Source organism: Exophiala bonariae, assembly GCF_035927105.1.
Source record: "Exophiala bonariae strain CCFEE 5792 chromosome Unknown scaffold_9, whole genome shotgun sequence".
Taxonomy (NCBI): domain Eukaryota; kingdom Fungi; phylum Ascomycota; class Eurotiomycetes; order Chaetothyriales; family Herpotrichiellaceae; genus Exophiala; species Exophiala bonariae.
Window position 1 is genome coordinate 954,796 of NW_027042484.1, and position 21,048 is coordinate 975,843.

General features: G+C 48.6%; 6 protein-coding genes across 6 annotated transcripts; 2 read left to right on the forward strand and 4 right to left on the reverse strand.

Annotated features, from left to right (window-relative positions):
• Positions 1–219: 219 nt before the first annotated feature.
• LTR84_013168 (uncharacterized protein) lies at positions 220–3,712 on the reverse strand (the record flags this gene model as incomplete). Its single annotated transcript, XM_064856673.1, has 4 exons — positions 220–1,226; positions 1,281–1,721; positions 1,779–3,601; positions 3,687–3,712. 4 exons carry the CDS (start codon positions 3,710–3,712, stop codon positions 220–222), a joined length of 3,297 nt encoding a protein of 1,098 aa, XP_064707849.1.
• Positions 3,713–4,920: 1,208 nt separating this feature from the next.
• On the forward strand, positions 4,921–7,348 carry LTR84_013169 (uncharacterized protein; the record flags this gene model as incomplete). Its single annotated transcript, XM_064856674.1, has 5 exons — positions 4,921–5,123; positions 5,200–5,275; positions 5,547–5,745; positions 5,796–6,338; positions 6,396–7,348. 5 exons carry the CDS (start codon positions 4,921–4,923, stop codon positions 7,346–7,348), a joined length of 1,974 nt encoding a protein of 657 aa, XP_064707850.1.
• An 836-nt stretch (positions 7,349–8,184) lies between these two features.
• LTR84_013170 (uncharacterized protein) lies at positions 8,185–10,095 on the reverse strand (the record flags this gene model as incomplete). Its single annotated transcript, XM_064856675.1, has 1 exon — positions 8,185–10,095. One exon carries the CDS (start codon positions 10,093–10,095, stop codon positions 8,185–8,187), a length of 1,911 nt encoding a protein of 636 aa, XP_064707851.1.
• Positions 10,096–13,129: 3,034 nt separating this feature from the next.
• Positions 13,130–14,721, forward strand: LTR84_013171 (uncharacterized protein; the record flags this gene model as incomplete). The annotated part of the gene is made up of 3 exons (XM_064856676.1): positions 13,130–13,340; positions 13,405–14,122; positions 14,178–14,721. 3 exons carry the CDS (start codon positions 13,130–13,132, stop codon positions 14,719–14,721), a joined length of 1,473 nt encoding a protein of 490 aa, XP_064707852.1.
• A 2,710-nt stretch (positions 14,722–17,431) lies between these two features.
• On the reverse strand, positions 17,432–19,805 carry LTR84_013172 (uncharacterized protein; the record flags this gene model as incomplete). Its single annotated transcript, XM_064856677.1, has 3 exons — positions 17,432–18,596; positions 18,650–18,772; positions 18,829–19,805. The coding sequence occupies 3 exons, from the start codon at positions 19,803–19,805 to the stop codon at positions 17,432–17,434; spliced, it is 2,265 nt and encodes a 754-aa protein (XP_064707853.1).
• A 338-nt stretch (positions 19,806–20,143) lies between these two features.
• LTR84_013173 (uncharacterized protein) lies at positions 20,144–20,953 on the reverse strand (the record flags this gene model as incomplete). Its single annotated transcript, XM_064856678.1, has 4 exons — positions 20,144–20,334; positions 20,393–20,485; positions 20,548–20,719; positions 20,789–20,953. The coding sequence occupies 4 exons, from the start codon at positions 20,951–20,953 to the stop codon at positions 20,144–20,146; spliced, it is 621 nt and encodes a 206-aa protein (XP_064707854.1).
• Between the last annotated feature and the right edge of the window lie 95 nt (positions 20,954–21,048).

Here is a 21,048-nt window from a genome sequence, read left to right on the forward strand (position 1 = left end):
CATTCCCATAGGTAGAATTGCGAATCCCAGAATCCGAAACCAAACTTCCCGCACGACAAGTTCGTCGACTTCCTTGTCTGTGGGTCATTAATGTAAACTGGTTGCTCGCTGTGGACTTGATGTATGGAACAAGGCCCGGAAAGATTTCTGATATTCTGTGTGCTTGGAAATAATTGTCAAAAAAAGAATGAAGTTGTTGAAAGCTGTAACGCTTGAACTTTAGTGACCCAGGTCGGATTCATCATCAAGAGTTTCGTTTCCATACAGGTAGGAGTCCGTATCTTCTGTTTCGACCCCAGTGTCGTCGTATTCACGGTAGGTTTGCCTTCTGAAATCGTTGTTGCCAGAGGCCCTTCGCTCCGTGCTTGGTCTTCTTTTGGTCACTGGGGGCATCAATTGTGTGGGACTGGTCAATTGGCTAGATCGTCGTCGGGGCGGAGGTACTGGGGTGGGCGTTCCACCGCCGCTATGTCTGGAAATGGTCGGTGGGCGTTGTTGCTGTTGCTGCAACAGCTGACTGGATGAGTGACGGCCTAGGAGTTGAGGACGTAGATTCGGGCTTGGAGCCCGACCGTTGTTGGACGGGGGTACAAGACCCTTTGATGTTGTTCGTCTGAGCTCTTCGTACGGCGGGACCAAAGCCGGAAATGAGCCTCCATCCCCTAATTTGGGAGATCGGAGAGGAGGATCATCTTCAGGTTCATATTCATCTGCTCTCTCTTGTGCGTTGAATGCACGATCGGCATCAGTAGACCCAGTTGCTTCCTTCAAATATGAGTCGAAGGCTCGTATTCCTCCGGCATAAGTACTGAGGTGTGCCGCAGAAATTGTGATGCTATCTTGGTCGTCATGAACCACCAACTGTTCCGTTTGATCCTGTTCCTCTTGACCGTACTTTTCCCAACGTGCGAGTGCCAATGCCACTTTGAAAGCATTCATGATCTGTCTCCCGTTCCAAACACCACTCTCAGAGTCAGGAGCACTGCTAACGGCGTAATGCTGTTTGGCAAATTTCATTATACTGGCTCTGTCAACCACAACATTACCATTTCCTTTCTCCAGGCGCTTGATATTGGTCTTCCAGATCTCCTTCGTTTGAACCCAATTCAAAGGCGGGTAATATGATATCCAGGTAATTCGAGATTTGATCGCCTCGTCAAGAGTACCCACACGATTTGTTGTCAGGAACAACACGCCAGTATAGAATTCCAAGACCCTGAGAAAGACTGGTATCTGTTAGCAGCTGGGCACTTTTCGTCAACAGCTCCAGCGTGACTCACTAGAAACAAGAGCGTTCCGCTTGACATCCATCTTCGAACGCTGCTGGAGGAAAATATCGCATTCATCGAAGCACAAGATTGCACGAAAATGCTGCGCGTAGTAGAAGCTCTCTCGGAGCGCTGCATCAACGTCCTTTGGGTTCAAGCCTAAGTCACCACAGGTTATCTGAAGCAGTGGCTTACCATTGGCAGCGGCTATGCTCTCAGCTGTGAATGTCTTCCCAAGTCCAGGGGCGCCGTGCAAAAGGATGATAAGACCTTTTCCTTTACCTCGAACAATATCGTATTCAAAATTGGGCGAGTTCTGAGCCTGCTTTTGCATGAAATGAGTCCTTACCAGAGCCTGCAAAGTTTGCTTGAAACTGTTGTCCTTCAATTGAAGATTATTCAAGCCCTCAGACTGGGCTTTGATCGGCTGGAGCCCCCATAGCCACAAATGAGCTGGGTACCTCAGCATTCACATCAAACTTAAAGACCGTTTTGTCATGCCTAACTTACCGAAGGACCTAGTTCGTAACACATAAGCCATGACTCTACCAGGATAGAGACTGATATCTTTCTCTGGAACCATATGCTCATTGCTGAGCCACCCAGAAGGGATCGGAGCAAAAATTTGCTCGTTGTTTCTGAATATCAATGCTCTTTCCCTGTCGATGAAGTAGTCGTTATACACTTGATCGTACTCCGTGCTTTCGAGCTTTGTTCTTCGATCATCCGTCCAATACTGCACCGGGAAGGTCTCTCGAAGCTCCCCTCGTTCAATCACCGGCTCCTTCCAAGGCTCCCTTTTGGGCCCCCACGAGGGGTATTTGCGTAGAGTCATCTTGAAGTCCACAATTACCTCACTTTCAATGTACTCCTGAATTAAAGGACCATCCACAATTGGGCAGCCGCAGGGATGCTTCATGACAGTAGGTCCTTGATAAAAGAAATGAGATAATGAGCTTGCCATTGAATTGAAAACGGCTTTCCCTTTTTCCAGATGGCCTTTGAGAGTCTCCTGTTGTTTTGAATTTTCCATGTACCGAGCTGGATAGAAGTCAAGAGAATTTATCGCGCGTTCGCCTTTGAAATACGGAATCTCAAAGGTGTGGACCGTCGGACGGAAATATCTCCCATGGAAATCGATATAGTACATATCAACTCGAAAGGGGTTGGGTCGGAGAATAGTACTACGATTCTGAGCAGTGGATATATTTGGACGCCCTCCACTCGTGCTAGTAACTCTCCAGACCTGATTGTACCGACTCTGAAATGTCTCAGGTGTGGTTTCCAAGGCATCCACAGTCACAGAAGTATCTTGCACTCTTAAGGGATAATGGATGTCCACACCTGGCTTGAAAATGTACCAGAGGTCGGCGAAGTGGATCTGGCCATTAGAGCTGTCCTCCAACCTTTCTAGAACGGGTTTGATATATCGATCCATGAAATCAGTAAGACATCGCATATGCTCCAAGCTCTCTTGGAGTACTTCTTGCTCATTGCATTGCGAGGCATCATGCGCCGAAGAGATTGAAGCATTTGAGTTTATGCTCAGAATTTGGCGCTCCAGGACTCGGACCGATTCCCTGATTTGTGTTTCATAATGGACCAAGAATTTGAAGGGCCGCATCATCACCAAAGACGTACTTGGGTCGATAATGTCATGGATGTGGCTCAAAGTCTTCAAGATAGGAGTTGAGTTGATTCGGATTCGGCTTGGAACAGAACATTGTCCATATGATGGCGTAGAATTGTTGAGGGCGGGTTTGCTGCTCATAGTTGGCACTAAGCCGCGACTCTTCCCATGTTTCCTATCTGATTTTGGGCTAGTTTTCTTCTGATGATAGTAATCAGGTTCTTCTGGTAGGAATTCGATAGCATACTCTTGACTTTCACCAGTGTCCTTGTTCATGAGTTCTGACCATGTTCTGTCACGCAATTGGGGAACTATTTGCTGCTGGACTGAGCTTTCTTTGAACCCGTTCTCAGAGATTTTCTCAGAGATTACCTCAAGGTCAGTCCTGTTATCTCCACCTGGATATCTACCCGCAACGCTACAACTTTCGTTGATGTTTGTTGTAAATGCAAGTTGCCCTTCCAGAGCCAGAATCCTCTGTTGCAATTCTGTGAGCTCTGATGTCGCAGAACGTGTTATCCTGTGTTTGACAGCGCCAAAAAGAGACCCGTCACCACCAGTGGCAGTGGTCTTCTTGTTGGACCCAGCATTGGAGGTAGAATCGTGGTCACAGGGACTCCATATATTCTCATCAGGGTGCTCGCCTCCCTTTACAGGTTGACCATTTTGCCGAGGCTGCTGGCGGTTATCACTGCAAATAGAACTATGAAACCATTAGTGAGATTGATTGTCATGGAATATCAAGTCTCTTGTTCAACCTGATCTTTATTCCAGGCGGATTACAGTACCTGTTATCGAACTCGTCAACATCCATTTGAACTCAGAATGCTTTTACCGTTCTATGTGCGCCTGGAAACACTCGCATTCGACACAGACCGGTTCCAAGACGGTATCATGAATAAATTGACTGGTTATAATAGCGATTCTGTGTTGGCTGGCAAAGCCGCTTAACCCCACAATAAATGGTTGGCCAGAGATATTGACATCACCTTCGGTTTTTATAGTCGACTGGAAGCACGGGCTCTTCAGGACAGCCATGCAGTGATGACCAATGTGCGGGGTTGCATCACGTATCCATGGGGCCATACAGAATGAGGCAAAAGATGAGGCCTGTTGTCTCTATAGTGATGTGGCTATTGGCCAGTTGTTTGATCGTGCAGCAAGGCAGCAACAAGGCTGAAGTTATAGTGCAATTCCCAACTCGCGACGGGAGAGCATGGTGCTCGGTTCGGCGCACATTGGAACGATCGCCTAGAATAGCGACCGATTGAGCAGCTGAGAGGCAGCCTACACAAGAAATGGACATGAAAAATTGCGGAACGTACGTGGAGGTTGGATTTCGAATCTCGTACATTCATGGGAAGATATGCAGGGAGGTGTGACAAAGGTCAAGAGAGAAGTAACCTAGACAGCTTGGCACCTTCTAGCATTGGCCAGGCTCAGCGGCCAGTTCTAATTGAAGTTAAAACAGGCAACTGCGGCCCAACCAATGTGTTCGTCTTCCTAGTTGCAGGCATTCTCGGGGCGTTGGGCCGTCCCGTGTATGCTCAGTGCTTCCATGCCAGCGACACATCTGACGACCTATAGGAAGCAAATGCCGATCGGAGGATGGCACTCGAACGGTCAGGTTGTCGAAGGCGGGCGTAAAATGCGCCTTGCACTGGTCGTAATGAGGAATTAAGCGTGGGGCGTGCGCTTTTGCCCCCAATTCATGTCGTGGGATTAAGTATTGTGCCCCGAATTGCCTATTCAATTTTTATGCGCCCGAGCATAGCGCCTTTCGTTTCAAGCTTCAGGTCTTGGTTATCGCAGGAGCATGTGCGAAAAGAAACTCGTCTAATGAAGCACACACCATCACTCCACTTGCGTCTCGCTTAGGTTGTCTTTGTACATGTTCTCGCCTTATCCCCCCCTCGGCCTCAGCCTGATGCTGAGAATGGCAGCATTGGAGCACCTGAAGCCAACGCAACAAGTCTGACTTCTGGCGCAGACAACGGAAACAGTGCCATGGAAAATCCAGATATGTCGGAAGCCCTCCAAGCACACAATGAGAGTCCACCAGCTTCCAGCGAGGGGTCTGTTACACTTGTACAGGTCTCAGAATCTATTTCGGAAACAACGATTGTACCAGAACGACCAGGACTAAATGTTTTCTTGGGCCATAACGAGGAAGAAGAGGGCTATCTGCGGCAACGAGCCCCAGCTCCAAAACAGAAAACGTTCAGGTAGGCTACCACAGCTGCTTTGAGCATACATATTCGAGCAGTGATATTGTACCAAGTTAGTGCTGAAAGTATCAAGTTCTGCGACATATACGCATGCCGAGCAGTTCCTTGAGGTCATGAAGGCCTACCAGATATCCCACCAAGATTCAAAAGTGAGATCTTTAGACCTCACTGGAACTCACTCCTGGGATGAGGTAATGGCATTGGTGAGGCTGACAGAGAGGACATATTTCGCGGCGGGGAGAAGTGGTCCACGAAGAGTGGGTAGATTCATAGCAGACCAAGCCGAGTCCGTGCTGCCTGCGTTGAGACTAATACCTAACGGGTTTTACACGTCAATCGCATGTGGTGGTTTAAAACTCGTTTTCGAGCTGAGTACTGTATTCTCAGTGGCAGGAGCACGCTCACTAACATCGAGAGTAGGCCGCTTCGCAGATCAGCAAGGGACGTGAACAGGTATTGGCCACACTCTTACGTATTCCTGAAATCATAGTAGAGGCTGAACATGCTGTCGAAACATTTTACCCGGATCCGACATTGTATGACAAGGCTCAGGAACTATATCTTGCGATCTTGGGAGCCATTCAAGGAGCAACTGAATGGCTGCAACAACATCCTGTCGGTAAGTACCCCTTGCTGCTGCTCATTTCATATAATTGTTGACCGGTCAAGGTAAGCAAGCTCGAGCTTTGGCACGTGGCCAACGATACAACAAGCGTTTCAAAGATAAGATGCAAGCGCTCAACGAAGCGTTGGTGTCCTTGCAAGCTAGAGCTTCCGTCTTGCGTGACGACGCTATAGTTGCCACCCAAAAGACTTCGAAAATCGTGGAAACCGTTGTTGATCAAATTGCAATGACTGGTGCGGACTTGACACGCGATACAAAGATGAATGTCGAACTGTTGCAAGAGCAAACAAGAAGCATGAGATACTTGGCGGAGAATACCGAAGTCCAGCTAACCTCTGTCGCACTAAAGCAGGATGAAATGGATGTTAGAGCTCATGTCGCCCATTCCACGACCCATGTCAAAATCGACGGCGTTCGGGCGGCAATAAATGAGACCGATGTAAAGATCGATGATATCCACGGTTTTCAGAAGGCAACCCATCGCAGAGTCGAGACTTTGACTGATGTGCAGGAAGCTAAAGATCAAGCAGCCAAAGCGAAAGACCAGGCTGCTAAGGCAATGATGATGGCATTTGAGAACGCTGAATGTAGGATCCTCAATTAGCGTAGATTTGTCTAGATATGCAAAGCTGACTCGCATCCAGGGAGAAAACGAGACAATCTGAATATCTCAAGGCTGAAGAGACAGGTCAAAAGGCTGCAGCTGCAGATCAGTGGCTTGACTCAACCAGATCTGCTGAACATATTAGGCGTGGACGCTGAAAGCCACATTGAGGACTACAGACGGGTTCACCGAGCTTGTCAGTCAATCGAGCCATCAGACTCACAAATTGCTCAAGCTGTCATCGCAGGGCCAACGTTCCAGGGGTGGGTTTCTGCGGATGACTCAACGGAAGTGTTTGTTGAAGGCGGTCCTGCTCTAGGCTTCCATGGATGTCTTGCTTCCCTTTCACTGATGAGCTGTCTTGTAATTGAGCACTCGCCCTCTTTGTTGATACAGTTCTTCTGCCGCCGCCATGTCTCCTCGAAGGATCCAATTCAGGGACCCCAAGGCATGATGCGAAGTCTGACCTGCCAGGTTCTGCGATTCTTTGACCAACAGGTCGATCTAAAGTTCAATTTCGACCCACGAGACAAGGAACAGCTAGAATCGCACAACCTTCAAACGCTGTGCAGCTCTTTTGCGACGGTCGTCAAGCAGCTTTCCCCAGACCTGGTGTTGATCTGCGTTATTGACAGCATCGACTGCTTTGAAAGGCCTGCATGGGTGGAAGATTGCAAGGTCGTTATCAAGGAAATCCAAGACCTCTTGTACGAGTATGAGAATGGCCCTATTTTCAAATTGCTCGTCACTAGCCCGAGGCGCAGCAAAGGTGTTGGCAATCTTTTCAGACGCCAAAAACGTTTGCTGCTCTCCAGTGACGGATTCGGCCGAAACGCCCCCACGGCTAGGGAACAGGCTTTGTCTGCTCGAAGACCGAAGGCAAGAGAGAGTAGCACCTTTCGGTCGCTGAAAAATATGATGCCAGCAGCAATAGAAGGTTCTTCAGAGGAAGTCTCCGATTCTGAGGGCGACTGGGACTCCCATCCAGAATGATCTCTCTCATTGACCGAAAGGCAAGACTATGGCGAGACATCCGGCATCTTGCGATTGGACAGCTCAATCCCGTCTTACGAGGTTGTTGGACTTTCCTGGAAGGAGAAGCTTTTGGATGATAATGAAGTCGAAACTACCCATATTTCTAGGTAGATATTTGATTGATTACCTTTCAACGATGCTGTGACCTAACAGACTCTAACCGTCTAGCATCAATGTTTTTCAGCGCATCGAAGTACGTGAACTCAAGAGTGAGATGGGTTCTGCCGTGCTCATGCCCGTGCTCTTTGCATCGATTGACCGATTCTGAAGGTCCAACTTGCGTCTCTGTTTTAAGGCAGCAAGCACAGCATCGTGACAAGTCCTGAGCGCTGTCGCGTCCGAAATACTTAGATGGCAGATATCGGATTCAGGGTTCGGTGCCAAAAGCAAGGGGAATCAATAGAGTTATTTAGCGTTGACAGACTTTACACGCTAGACCATTTCAGGCAGCTCATTGAGCTAAATTAAATTGTCGGCAACAAAACTACGTAACAGCTGTATTTTCCTTCGAAACGCTTTACGTGCCTGTTGAGATTCTCACCTTCGAGTTCGTGATCATTGATTGTTTATTCAAGCAACTGAATCCAAACCGAACCTTCAGCACTCGCCAGCTGCTCTTGTTGCAAAGCTTATTGGATAGAGGACCAGAGACCTCCCAAAAGCTTTAGAAAACATTCCTACCTTCCCTTGTCATAGTACGACAGCCTAGAGACAAGAGTATAGGACCGAGTACACGTTGAGGAATACGACTTCGACAATGATTCTCAGATCTGTTAATTTTCAAGATTCGCAATTCATCTCCCATCGACGGTCCATGCATCTCTCAAGGGCTGGTCAAGCACCGATTCTCTCCACATCTGCTGCGTTAGAACATCCCGCAAGCTCTGAAATGATGGAAGCCGCATATGTCTTATCAATTGGCGGATTCGGAGTTGAAGCACACTTTTGTCTTCATCCTCACAAGCCCCATTCAACGCCATTGATAATACCCAGAGCAAGATATCACTGTGCGTGTCCCACCACTGCCCAAGGTCTGACTTGTTCACAGAGAAAATCAGTCGGCTCGTGGCTAATTTCAAGAGGGCCTTGGATGGGGACGTGCGGATTGCAGTGTTAAGGTAGATAAATGCAGCATTTCGCCAGCTGTTTCGCCGATGGTACCAGACCGAGGCATCGACATCGTGGTCGAAATAAGGAAAATCGGCTAAACCGTGCTGAATAACAGCAAATTGATCCTCATACCAGATCGCATCCTCGCGTGGTAGCGATGCGTCCGCTTGAGCGAGGACTTCCAACGTGCGGGACACCATCTGCAAATCGCGAGCGACGGCGAAGAGTGGAGAATTCACAAGAAATCCTTGCAGGCTTGGAGACATGCTTACAGCCTGATGAAATGAGCGTTCAGGCGGCACAGGGTTGATGTACACAGGAAGCCTAGGTCGCCGGCCTTCAGTCCAGGCTGCATTGGAGTCGATACGAGATAGACCGATGGCCTCGATACGAGGGAAGGTTTCTACACCACCTCGCATTTCGATCATTTTGACCAACCCATCGTGATGTGTTTGCATCGCATCGACTGCGCCTGACAGGGCCGTTGCGATTATGAGGGAGGAGACAGCAAGGACCGAAGAGAGACTTGGAGCTCCTTTGTTTTCCTGAAAATGCCGATTGAGCAGTCTCATCGAATTATGCAAGTGCTGACTGGCTTCTTCCTGCTGTTGGCGGATCACATGTCGCATGGAACTTGCCCTCGAGCTTGGTAGCGACATCATTTGGGCGGCCTTGTGATATGCAGATATTGAGCACCATACTTGTAGATTGGCTTGATCGGAGAGGCATAGCCTCAGTCCGTGCCTCCATGCACCAATAGAACCTGACTGAGAACCCCGCCCATAGATGGAAGGCATAGTAAGCTGAAAATATGTTGATAACAGGTAGCACACGAGAGATTCCATGCGCGGATTCATTTGGAGTTTTGGCTTTTGGAACAGGCTAAGAAACGGGGATCCGAGTGCCTTTGGTGCAAAAATTGGTGCATGAGCTGCTTCAGCACCGTGCATGGCCACCACTTCAGATCGTGGACGGTTGCAAGATGTCGACAGGGGCATATTGTGACTAGACTCAGTCTCAAGTGTCCACGAATTTCTGGGTGTATACTCCGTATTAGAACACCCGATATCACCACACTTGCAGGCACGTGCGCTCTGGCCCGTGATTGGACTCACTTCCCCAGCTTGAGGGCCGCTCGTCGATCCTGACTTCACCAATCGCTTAGCATTCTGGCGTTGTCGTTGGACACGCTTCATGGCATGGGAGCGTATCTGCGACTCTGCAGCCCAGTCACGTTTACCTGTTGAGGTTCGCACGTTGACAAAGGTAAATGCTTGCGACGTTGGAGCAAGATCCTTGCTAGCACCAGAAGGATTTCCGGATCTTGAGTGGCTTGCATACCCAGGAACTTTATAAGTCATATTCGAGAGTCGCAGGCCCGGGCCCTTGACTCCCGTTTGATTTGGATTCATGTAGTCTACATGCTCTGGTGACGTAGTAAGTATCTCTAATGAGTGCTTACTTCGAGTGCCATGAGAGTCGTGTAGTATCGCAATTGAGGGAAGTCGAGAACCAATATTGTTAGGACTAAGTTCTGATGAAATCAAGGCTCCTGGAGTATCGTAAGATGCACTCTCCATATGATGCCTCTCCATGCTTAGAGTCGTATGGTGACCTTACCGTCTGGAGCTTCCGAGAGGAATTTTTGCTTCGCGCTACAGCGGACAAATCTGGAACTGAGAGTCTGGAAAGATCAGCGACCCAAGAGTTCAAACTTGATCAACACGAATCTGTATCCCTCGGTGGGATTCAATGTCTTGTCGGCGCTCACTCATAACTGTGGGCGTGGTTGATCACTGTAAGTCGTCGTTGTGGGTCGCATGTCCACTTTGGCGAGCAATGGGATTCGAAGAGATTGTGATACCATGAGAGGAAACCGTAGCAGATTCAAAGCGAAGAACAGAGGCGGGACTCGATTCACCATGAAGTGCAGGCCTTTGGAGTAGCCATGCGCGAGTCGACTTGAAACTAACCCTTTTATGGTCGTTGTACTATCGAGCAGGACTCTCCGGAGCAGTCATGCACGAGTGGGCTTGAAACTAATCCATTTATGGTCGCTGTACTATCGAGCAGGCTTTTTCCATTAGCGCAACACCCTGGGCAGCCACCAAACGGACCAGGGATGAGCACGAGAGAGGCCTCACAAACCTGCCCCGCACTAGGGACACCAAAAACTCGCTACGATGTACCTCGTATTGAGTAGTTAGTACGACTTGTGACATGGGCCGGGCTACCAACTGACTGTTCCAGTGTTCAAAATGAGTCAGCATTCTGTCGCCTTTCAGCTATGAAGTAAATCCTTTCTCGCACCTTTCCTGTGCATCGGGGGGCTGATGCAAAGATTGTAGAGGGTTCGAAGCGCGATTTCTCAAAATATCATCCTCTCAAGGAATAATGGAGGTCTTTTTGCGTTCGTCGTGGTCGAATACGTTAGTACTCAGCAGTCTCCCTATCATGATATATGCAAAACTGATTCCCACGCAGGACCTCCGCACAAATCGGGATAATATCTCTGATTATGTTCACCTGTGCGGGAATGAACGGCACTGTACTTGGACTCGGAGCAGGAGGAAGTCGTGCTGAGATGATTCCTCTCGTGGATAAGATTACCGCGACAGGTTTATCAGTTACTGCTGCCACGGCCATCTTTGGGGGTTCTGTCACAAATAAGCTCGGTCCACGTTTTGCAATGCTACTTGCGACCTGTGGTTACCCAACATTTATTGCAGCATTGTGGTAAGGCCTGAGGAACTTCCAGATATTGCGAAATGATGTTCACTTCTCAATAGGCTACTTGATAAAGGTCAAGCACGGTGGTTCGCCTGGGTCTCAACTATTTGGCATGGCATTTCGGCAGCTGTTTTGTACCCAGCCGCTGGTGTGTTCCCATGATGGGCCTTAACAGGGCCAGCATCGCTAATGGGATCAGGGTTTGTTGCAACTGCATACTCCCTGGAAAGTCACCGCGGTCGATATATCGCATTTATGTGGTGTTCCCAGGGGATTGGGAGTGTAGTTGGAGCAGGTATGTCAGATCCAACCAGGCTTGCCTTCTAGACACTGAGATGCAGCAGCAATTATCCTAGGAATTACATCAAACACCCACCGCAGAGCTAGTGGTGTTCCGACTGCAGTTTACGCCACCGTGGTCTGTATCCAGACGTTGGGGGTGGTGTTCTCCATGTTTCTCAGAAAACCATCGGAGCTTCGTCGCGAGAATGGACGACAAGTTGCCCACTTCAAAGGTTTAACTTGGAAAGAAGAATTGATCAGCATTCCGACAACAATTTTCCGGCCAGAGACCCTTCTTCTGGCTGTCGGTCTATTTTCCTGTGCAATGCCCTTTTCATTTTATTCCTCCTTCAATGGGTCTGTCTTCTCGGCACGTACTCGAGCACTAGCGAATGTGAGACCACCATGTCCTAAAGCGTTTCGACGAATGCTAATACTATGTGATCTCTAGCTCTGCTACCATACCACTTACTTTTTTGGCACATTGTTTGCCGCCTTCGCTTGCGACAGTCCACGGCTTGGCTCACGGCGTCGACGAGCGATCATCGTCAATTTGATATCCCTCCTCATCAACGTAGCCACCTGGTCTGGCATGATCTACTTCTTGGCAACAAACCCTTTCAATAGGAAGCGGCCGTCGCCCAAAGTTGACTGGACAGATCACATGAAGTTTGTTAAATTGCTGTTTTTGTTCATTGCAATCGGCCTCTCCCATTCCTTGTATCAATTTTACCATATCTGGCTATGCTCAATTCTGTCCAATGAGCCACGGAAGCTTGGAAGACTGAACGGGTACATTTCAGCTTTGAGGCTAACTGGGTTGGCTACTGCTTATGGTCTAGACTCGCACAAAGTCGGATTTCTGGTCGAGGCTGAAGCTTATTTCACATTGTTGATGGTAGGTAGCGTTCTGTCACTTCTAGCGGCTTACAAATATGCGACGGACACGAACTATGGAAAGGAGGATTTAGTTATTGCTCCGGAATCATTCACGATGGACCCGGTCAGTGACGCAGACTCTGGTCGCGATATTAGCGAAACAGTCTACTCTGTTCAGTGTCCCAAAAGCGAGCCATAGATTGTAGGAAGAGGGTCTTGATCTTGATGAGGGCACTTGAAATCTCTACAATCCCCTCCGCAGCTCTAACGCTCGGGACCCTTCTTTCTGAACACTTGGAATGATTTGTAGGCAGAGTGCTTGTTTTGGCGACTCATAAGGTTCGAAACCCACCATCTCACAGCCGAGGTCGAGGCCGTCGGAGATGGAAATCATCCTACTTTGTCTTCGGACATGTTTCTCCTAATCCGATCGAAGTCAGAACATTACAACAGATTTGTATCTCAGGATACGAAATCATTCACCTTGTTGACCACAAATCCGAGCCAATCTTAGATCTCCCCAGTGGGGGACAGGGGCAAGCCAAATTGCTACCAAGTTGACCTGCTTTCCCGCTATCTCAAGCTAAGCAGCTATACCACTGTACCACAGTATATCGGGCTATATAAATGTTAATCGCCACCGTAAGTTAGCTAGGATAGTTACCATCCGCTCATCTTGGTCGCATAGTGTACCTGCCGATAAAAGCGACAAAGAAGTGCCCCTGGACAAAATTCACAATGTCCAATCTTAAGGACCAAAAGCTTCCAAACATGGATTCTGTTGAAACAAACGAGATACACAAGATGCAATCTGTGAATCAAGGTCATGTCCATGAGATTGAACTTGATCCAGTGCTAGAGAGAAAGACATTGAGGAAATTCGACCTTTTCCTCCTACCGCAGATCGCTATTCTTATCATCATCGGCTACCTTGATCGGACGAATGTTGGTATGTTTTGATGATGCAACAGTAGCCTCTCCATAACCAGACTGATAACATGTCTGCCTCACAGGAAATGCCGTGATATTCGGATTTGCCAAAGATATCGGCCTCAAGGGCAAAGAGTTCAACAATCTCGTTACCTTGTTCTATGTCACCTACATCGTCTTCGATATTCCATGGGTGGTTTGCATCAAGAAGTACGGCGCCAACAGGGTACTCGGTATCGCCCTAATGGGATGGAGCACAGCAACACTAGGAACGGGATTTGTGCGCAACTACCATCAGGCTCTGGCATGCCGATTGTTGCTTGGTGTCTTTGAAGCTGGGCTCCTACCTTGCATGGTGTTCATCATTTCGACAATCTGGAATAAAAAACAACAAGGGAAACGCATAGCCGTCATATATTGTGCGACCACCATTTCGGGTGCATTTGGCGGATTGTTTGCATATGGGGTCCAACAGATGGGGGTCCAGCATGGCCTCGAGCCTTGGAGATGGTTGTTCATTATTGAGGGAATTATTTCTTTCGTGCTCGGTGGCCTATGCTGGGTGACAATGCCATACAGCGCTGAGAGAGCATGGTTCTTGACAAAGGAGCAAGTCGATTTGATGCTCTTGAAGAAACAGCGCGATCTGCTTTACAAAGGAGAAGACGAATTCAAGCCGAAACACGCTTGGGCTGCTGCCACAGATCCCCTGGTATACCTCGTTGCATTCTCGCTCTTCTCCTCTTCACTACCCCTTCTTGGCTTCGGGACGTTCCTCCCAACTATTATTAGGGGTCTTGGGTCAGTAGCATTGCCCTCCCGTGATATGTCAAATTTATTCTAACCCTTTACACAGGTACACTTCAATCCAAGCAAACTACCTTACCATCCCAGTATACGCACTTGCTACGGGCTCGGTAGCACTGCTGGCATGGCTATCAGACCGGCTCCACAAACGTGCCTTCTGTCTTTTGATAGTGCCGGTTCCAGTACTGATCGGCTATTCCATCGCAATTGGGAGTTCTAACATCGGAGCCGGTTACTTCGCCATGTTTCTATGCGCCGCTGGCATTTTTCCGTATAACTGTCTCATGCTCACATGGATCTCGAGCAACCTGGCTCCTGATTACAAGCGCAGCGTGGGAGTACCACTGGCTGCTACCATTGCAAACGTTTCGGGCATCCTGTCAGGACAAATATACCCTGCCACAGACGCTCCGCGGTACGTCAGCGGAAATGCAGTTAGCTTAGGGCTGGAGGCTGTGGCGTTCTGTGGGGTCATTGCGATTTACTTCCTGTTGAAATGGAGGAATCGTCAGAAAGAGAAAATGCTGGCAAGTGGCGTGGAGAACACTGGCAAAGAGGGCGATGCGAGTCTTGAGTTTAGATACATCTTGTAAGCACGATCTGCTTTACTCGCTAGACTGGTGTGACAGGATAGGCAATGATTTGGGAATGCCTCTCCAGAGATTGTACTTCCATACCGAGTACAGCGGACGACGAACGCAGTGTCGTTGCAGCGGGGCGGCTCGCCATAATGTGTAACTGATGATGCAAGTCAAGGAGTGGAAGCATGCTTTGTCATTGAGTAACCCGGTAGAAAGCAAATATTGGCAAGCTGCAACAGGGGCCCTGTAGTTTTAGCACAACCTGAAGCGTACTTGCCCTAGCGGGGTGCGGGACAGTTTCTTGCGCTACTACCAACGAGGCAGTCACCTCGTATTGCCTGGGAATTCGGGATAGACCAATGCTCCACCATTTGCCAGGATACATCGTGTAAATACCTTGGTACGAGGTACTCGGTACATACCCAAGCGTTCGTAGAGCGGCCTCATTGCAGTGTCTTCCAACCTTGATACACGGCCCTAATGTACCTTCTTCTTGTTAAGTGTGACCTCCACAGCGGGCCCTCGGGTCGCTACGAATCAGATTCAAATTTTGCCGTCTTCTCCGTGGAAAGGATCAAGCTTTCCCAAAATCGTATCCGTACCCGTCTGAACTGAACTACAAGATTTGGACCCCAGGAACTCGGCCAGTCCTGGGCTTCGACGTTGCGCTAACATACGAAGACGAGAAATTGGTCAATTGCCGCTGCGCGGTCTCGACTCTACGGATTCGTTGCATTTGAGCTGACTCAGACTTGGGCGGCTGCATCACGAAATCATTCACCGAGTGGAGCTCAGAGTCTCGAACTCAAGATGTAGTACAGGGTCCTCAACAAGTTAGTCTACGTCGCTGGGAGGGCCTAAGCCATTCTGGGAGCGAACAAGCCATCGTAGTCTACAACTCGCAGTATTCAGACACCTAAGTCCACATCGGTATAGGCAATCTATCTCGCTTCACTGGTCGGTTTGAGAAAGCAGCTTTTCCAGAGTCAGAATGAAATTAACTTGTTAAGGACTCTGTACTACGTTAAATCCATGCAATGCGATCCGCTGAAAACTTCTTATGATATGAACTGGCCTTGTCAATGTTCTTGGCAGTTATGGCTTCTACAACCGCTTTCGTTGGGGTACCTTTCCCTTCAACAACCAATGCTATCCCATGGCTGTCACAGCAGCTTCCCAAATTCAAGCCAGACTATGCGCGTAGTACAGCTACCAAATGTGTGTTGAACGTTGAATGCTACAGAGGAACCGATGAGCCATGCCGACGAAGCCTTACGTCAGAACTTATCACGAGAAATGTGACGAATGATGACATTCGAGGTGATGCTTTTTTTTGGTTCTAGTTTGACTTCTTTCCATTATCTAGAAAGACATATATTAGATAATGGTAGGGGTTGTGGAAGTATCACGCCACCCACCAAAGTCCCTCGAAGTATCGACGAAGCATCGACAAGCTCAAACACTGAGAGCCCATATAGGTTCTATCACAGCTGACGTACGCGAAACAAGAGTTGATGGACAAGACAATGTTAACAGTCTTTCAAGCCTCACTCTCACCTGAGCCTCGACCTAGGTCTCATTCGGGAGGAAGACCTCGTAAAGGCACGACGGGTTCCACTGAACTGCCTCACTGTGCTGTACGTGTCATCGACTTCTGCAAATGGGGAGCCTGTGCTAATCCAAAGTCATCAAGCATTTCGAGCCAAGAACAGGTGTGGGGCACGGCATGGCCGAGGATTTCCAGCAGGGGCCAACGCCGTTCTCACTATACGAGGAGCAGATGCGAAGTCCTGGGGAAGTCATGGTCTTCAGGGTGGAAAGTAGATCCGATGATTCAGGTGAAAAATCCCGGCAGATCAGCCACCAATCTACTCCCTCTGAAAGTAGTACGGGGAACGGCATGGACGTGCTTGAGAGCAAGCGAATGGTAAACAAAATCAAGCTCTGCCCGACAAAGTCTTGTTTCTAAGTAGACCGCAGCGCCGACAGGAACAGAACCGATCGTCACAGCGTGCTTTCCGCTTGCGAAGGGCCGGCCACGTGCGAAGCCTGCAGGAAAAGCTCGGCGAGCTTCACAAGACACATCGGAATCTGTGTCAATCGTATGTGAATAAATGCGAAGAAGTCGACCAGCTTAACAGACGTGTGAACGAACTCGCCACAGAACTGCTCCATTTACAGACCCAGATGTCTCCCCCGAGCATTGATTTGTTCACGCCGGATACCTTTGACACGCAACTCTGCTATTTCACGCCAGTCGATGCCGATTGGCAACAGAAATGGAATACCGATCAGCAGATGTGGTTTTCGTATCAATAACCCTTTTAAAGGCTATTTTTCATGTATCTGTGACTCATTTGTGTGGTGAAAGGCTTCTGAATCGTGGTATTCCGTAGGTCACACCATTATTAATACTTAGATTGAGAAAAATCACATTGCTAAATAATCATCACAGGGCAGACTGATATCGACTAGAGAGTGGTCTGAGATGGGATAGTCTTTCAATAGTACCAGCTAGCAAATGGGACGTATCTGTCCGATGTACTTATTGTTAAAGAATAATTCTTTCTCTGGGGCCAAGAACGAGACAGCCCGACCCTGGGCAGTAATACAGCCACGATGACGAGAATCCAAGACGAGGGAGTACAGGTTGTTGAACGTTCTGCTTTGGTTCTAATACGGATTTGATCTTGGAATAGCAAATATTGACTACCTTGTAGAGCTACAATATGACTGTACCCGTCTCTTCTTCCGTACGAAGTCTTTGGCTGTTATTAGCCGATGCAACAGCGCCCGAAAGTAACCCAGTCATGTCCCAGCCGAACAGATCGTAGGTATCACTCAATTGGAAGTCGTCAAAATCGAAACTGAAATCTGAAGGCTCAGGAAATGGCATCAGTGATGTCTCATCGTCTGGAGCAATTTGAGCAATAGGTTCGAATGCCGAGGTCAGTTCTTCATTTTGGAGAACTCCATTTACTTCATGATTCTGTGAAAATTGTTGACGAGGTTGATGTTGCGGTGTCACATCCGAAAGTGGAACCTGACTAGGGGATTCCTGCAGCCCTCGCCGGCCTAAGTAAGCTCGAGTCGTGTTCTCACCACCAATCACACTGGAAATGTTAGGCACTAGACCTTCAGCATCTTCAGGTGAACAGCCTTGCTCCAAGAGAGCAAGCATTTTCAAGAGTACTTTTCTTCCATTGACTGCTACCGGAACTGGACATGCTTGTTCATCGACAAGCCCCAAATCAGCCGTCATCGCCTCAATATCTCGCTTGAAGCGAGTGAAATGTGGCATTGAACGCTCGACCAGTAGCATCGTGACCATTGTGACCGCCACCGAAAATACTTGGTAGGCTTGTGGGAAGAACTTCTGCCGCATGCCGACAGATTTGTTTTCTCGCAGCGTCCGATAAACAGCCATAGCATCTTCGACCGCGACAAGGCAATTTGTCCACGCAGTGTTGGTGCGATCTGCTAAGAATGGACGGTACATGCGGATTCGCTGGGTACTGACACATGTACGCAGAATGTGGTGTTGCCAGCTGAGGAAGTCATATGAAGCCGGGAATTGTTTACCCCTTCCATCTGCCTCAAGCTGGAAGTACCATGGAAGCTTTTCCATGATATCGAGCAGTTGGCGATCGAGTTCACTTATAGCATTGAATGATTTGAATTGCAAGGGATCAGAGACTAGCACCTTGTTGATGATCTGAAATATCCTTGCCCGCTGAATATTCAGACTCATCGACGTCGGCTCTTCCATGGATTTTGGATGAACAAAATTCGAACCGATGTCTATGTCGTTACAATTCAAAGGTAGCGGCACATTGGTGAAGCGTACTTGAATTAAAGGAGGTCGTTCGAGACAGATCGATTGGAATCTAGAGAGAGGTGAGAATCAGAATTTAAAGCGCCTCGCTTATGCTAGTCTTACGTATCTGAATCGACGAGATCCCACCACAATCGATGTCTCATCTCGTCTTCAACGTTTCTCGAAGTCACAGTGTCTTTGTCAAGTCCAATCATCTGAGCATGTCGAATGGCCTGTGCCATGCGACTTTTCTTCACGTTAGCCCATTGGTTCATGACCGAGTTCAGAAGGAACTGACTCACGAATTGAGGATTTCTATGTTGTTGGTGGCATACCAGTATAACTGAGTTACCGAGAAAGTCTGGAGCTGCGTCAGATTTGGTTTGGATTCATAGTTCCCTGCTTGCAAGGCTTGAAGAGAGGCATGGTGCCACAGATCAGCCTGCTGGCGAATAGTGTCTCCTTGAAGCCCCACGAATTCAACAGCATTCACTGGGACATACAGTGCGGCCAACGAAATTATCGAAAACAGCAATGAAAGCCAGATAAGATCAATGTCCTCAACTCGTCCATCCCAGAGCTGGGCATACTCTTTTCGGAAGGATGGAATGTGAACCGTATGGAAGATCCAGTTGATATGCTCAACAAAGTAGCTGAATAGAATGTCGGACTGCGTTCTGGATGGAAGTAGATTGACAAGAAGTGTTTTCCACCTCAACTTCTGACTGATCGTATCTACCGTACTCAACAGGGTACAAGTATCTACATCTGCGGAAGGCAGTTGAAGTAACGGCAGGATCTGAGGAAACAAGACTATTGGGTCCGAAGGTCCAATCGGATCTTGTCCATGGGAGAGAACACTTCCTGTTTGAGTCGCTAGAGTTGAGTTTATGGCCTGGACAGCAGACTTCATGTGTACATGGCCAACGAGTTGTTCGGACCTTTGCTCTGGAGCTCTGGAAGCCTGGGCATTGTTGGTCGCCTGAAATGGAGCTGTCTCGACAGTATGAGACTGTGGGAATGGCTCGGTGCCACTAACAGCACTTGATCCCACATGCTGTGCCGCTACTCGTCGAGACTTGCCCTTCGGTGGTGCTGGGTGAAGTCGACAGACGTCCTCTCGGCGATAGCGGGAGCATGTTCCACAAGGAATTTGCCTGTCGCACCGGAGCTTATGCTGCCGGCATGGTAGACAGCTTAAGGGTTTTCGCTTAGGGGGCTTTCTACTCTTCTGGACTGCGACAGTTCCATTTCCTGGGGTTGAGGGTGGAGTTGACATGGAGAGTTGGGGCAATGAAATTGTCGGAGGTCTTGTTGTAAGAGTCGGAGATGGAGAGGAGAAAGTTGAAAGACTATCAACTAATCTATCGGATATCCTCGGCCGCAAAACGCCTACTCGGTAGACTTCTTGGTACAAAGCTTTCCCAACCAATTTGCCCATACAGTTTGACAGCCGGGTGGTGTCCCTACGCACCAGCAGACACCCCAATCACACCACTGGCCTCTCGGACATCCTCGCTGACTAACTAATTCCTGTCCGGATGTCGCTCCTGGAATATGATTTACAACTTGGACGATTCGTGGGTTCACTGTTTGACATTGCAAGGACCACATTAGTCACAATCGAAAGTGCCCCCCTTCTCCAATGTTTCCTTTGAAGGGCTGACTTTTCAGAAGTCCTTCATCCCAAATCTCTTGCTGATGCTTTATGAGCTCGTCAACATCCCAATTCACTACCATAAAGCGACCGCGTAAGAAATCAGCCTCCTGGTCGGCCAGCCAGACTGTTGTCGATCCGAACAACTCGGCTGAGCGCACAACTATGTTAGCGTTTGCTTGAGTAGAGTGGGAAAGCATTTGACGCACGGGTGTCTCTGGCGTATATTTCTAGCTCCTTTCGTAGAACGCTACTTTTCGCCATTCCTGGGTGGACATTGAAGACTCGCAATTTAGGGTATTCTGGGAGCATTGTCAGCGTATTCTACGCCATGTTTGAATTGAAAGAAATCAAGACATCGTACCTGCGTTGAGCTGTTCGAGTAACATATTGGTTGCCAACTTGGACATTGTGTATGCAGATTGTCCTGGATTCGCGAAGAATGAGGCCGCTGTGCCCGTGTTGACGAAGGTCGCGCTTTGGTTATGCCTGACGAGCTCGCGGGCAACCACGAATGCACCTTTGGCATTTATTTCCTGCGTACAGTTGGGTGGTCCCATCAGCATCTGTTCGAGCTAGCTGTGGATCGTGAATCGATAACTCACAAATGCACTCCACCACTCTTCAACCGGAGCATCGCCAATATTTGACACCGGGCCTAGCACTCCGGCAGAGTGGATAACAACATCGATTGTGCCGAAAGCTTTGGTCGCCTTTTCAAACATCGCCCTGACATTCTCATGGTTTGCGACATCGCATTGAATAGCCATGAGTTCAGTATGAGACAGCAATACCCCTATCTCAGCAACGGTGTCCTCAAGTTGGTTCATGCGTCGTCCAGCAAGGACGATCGCTCTTGCTCCCG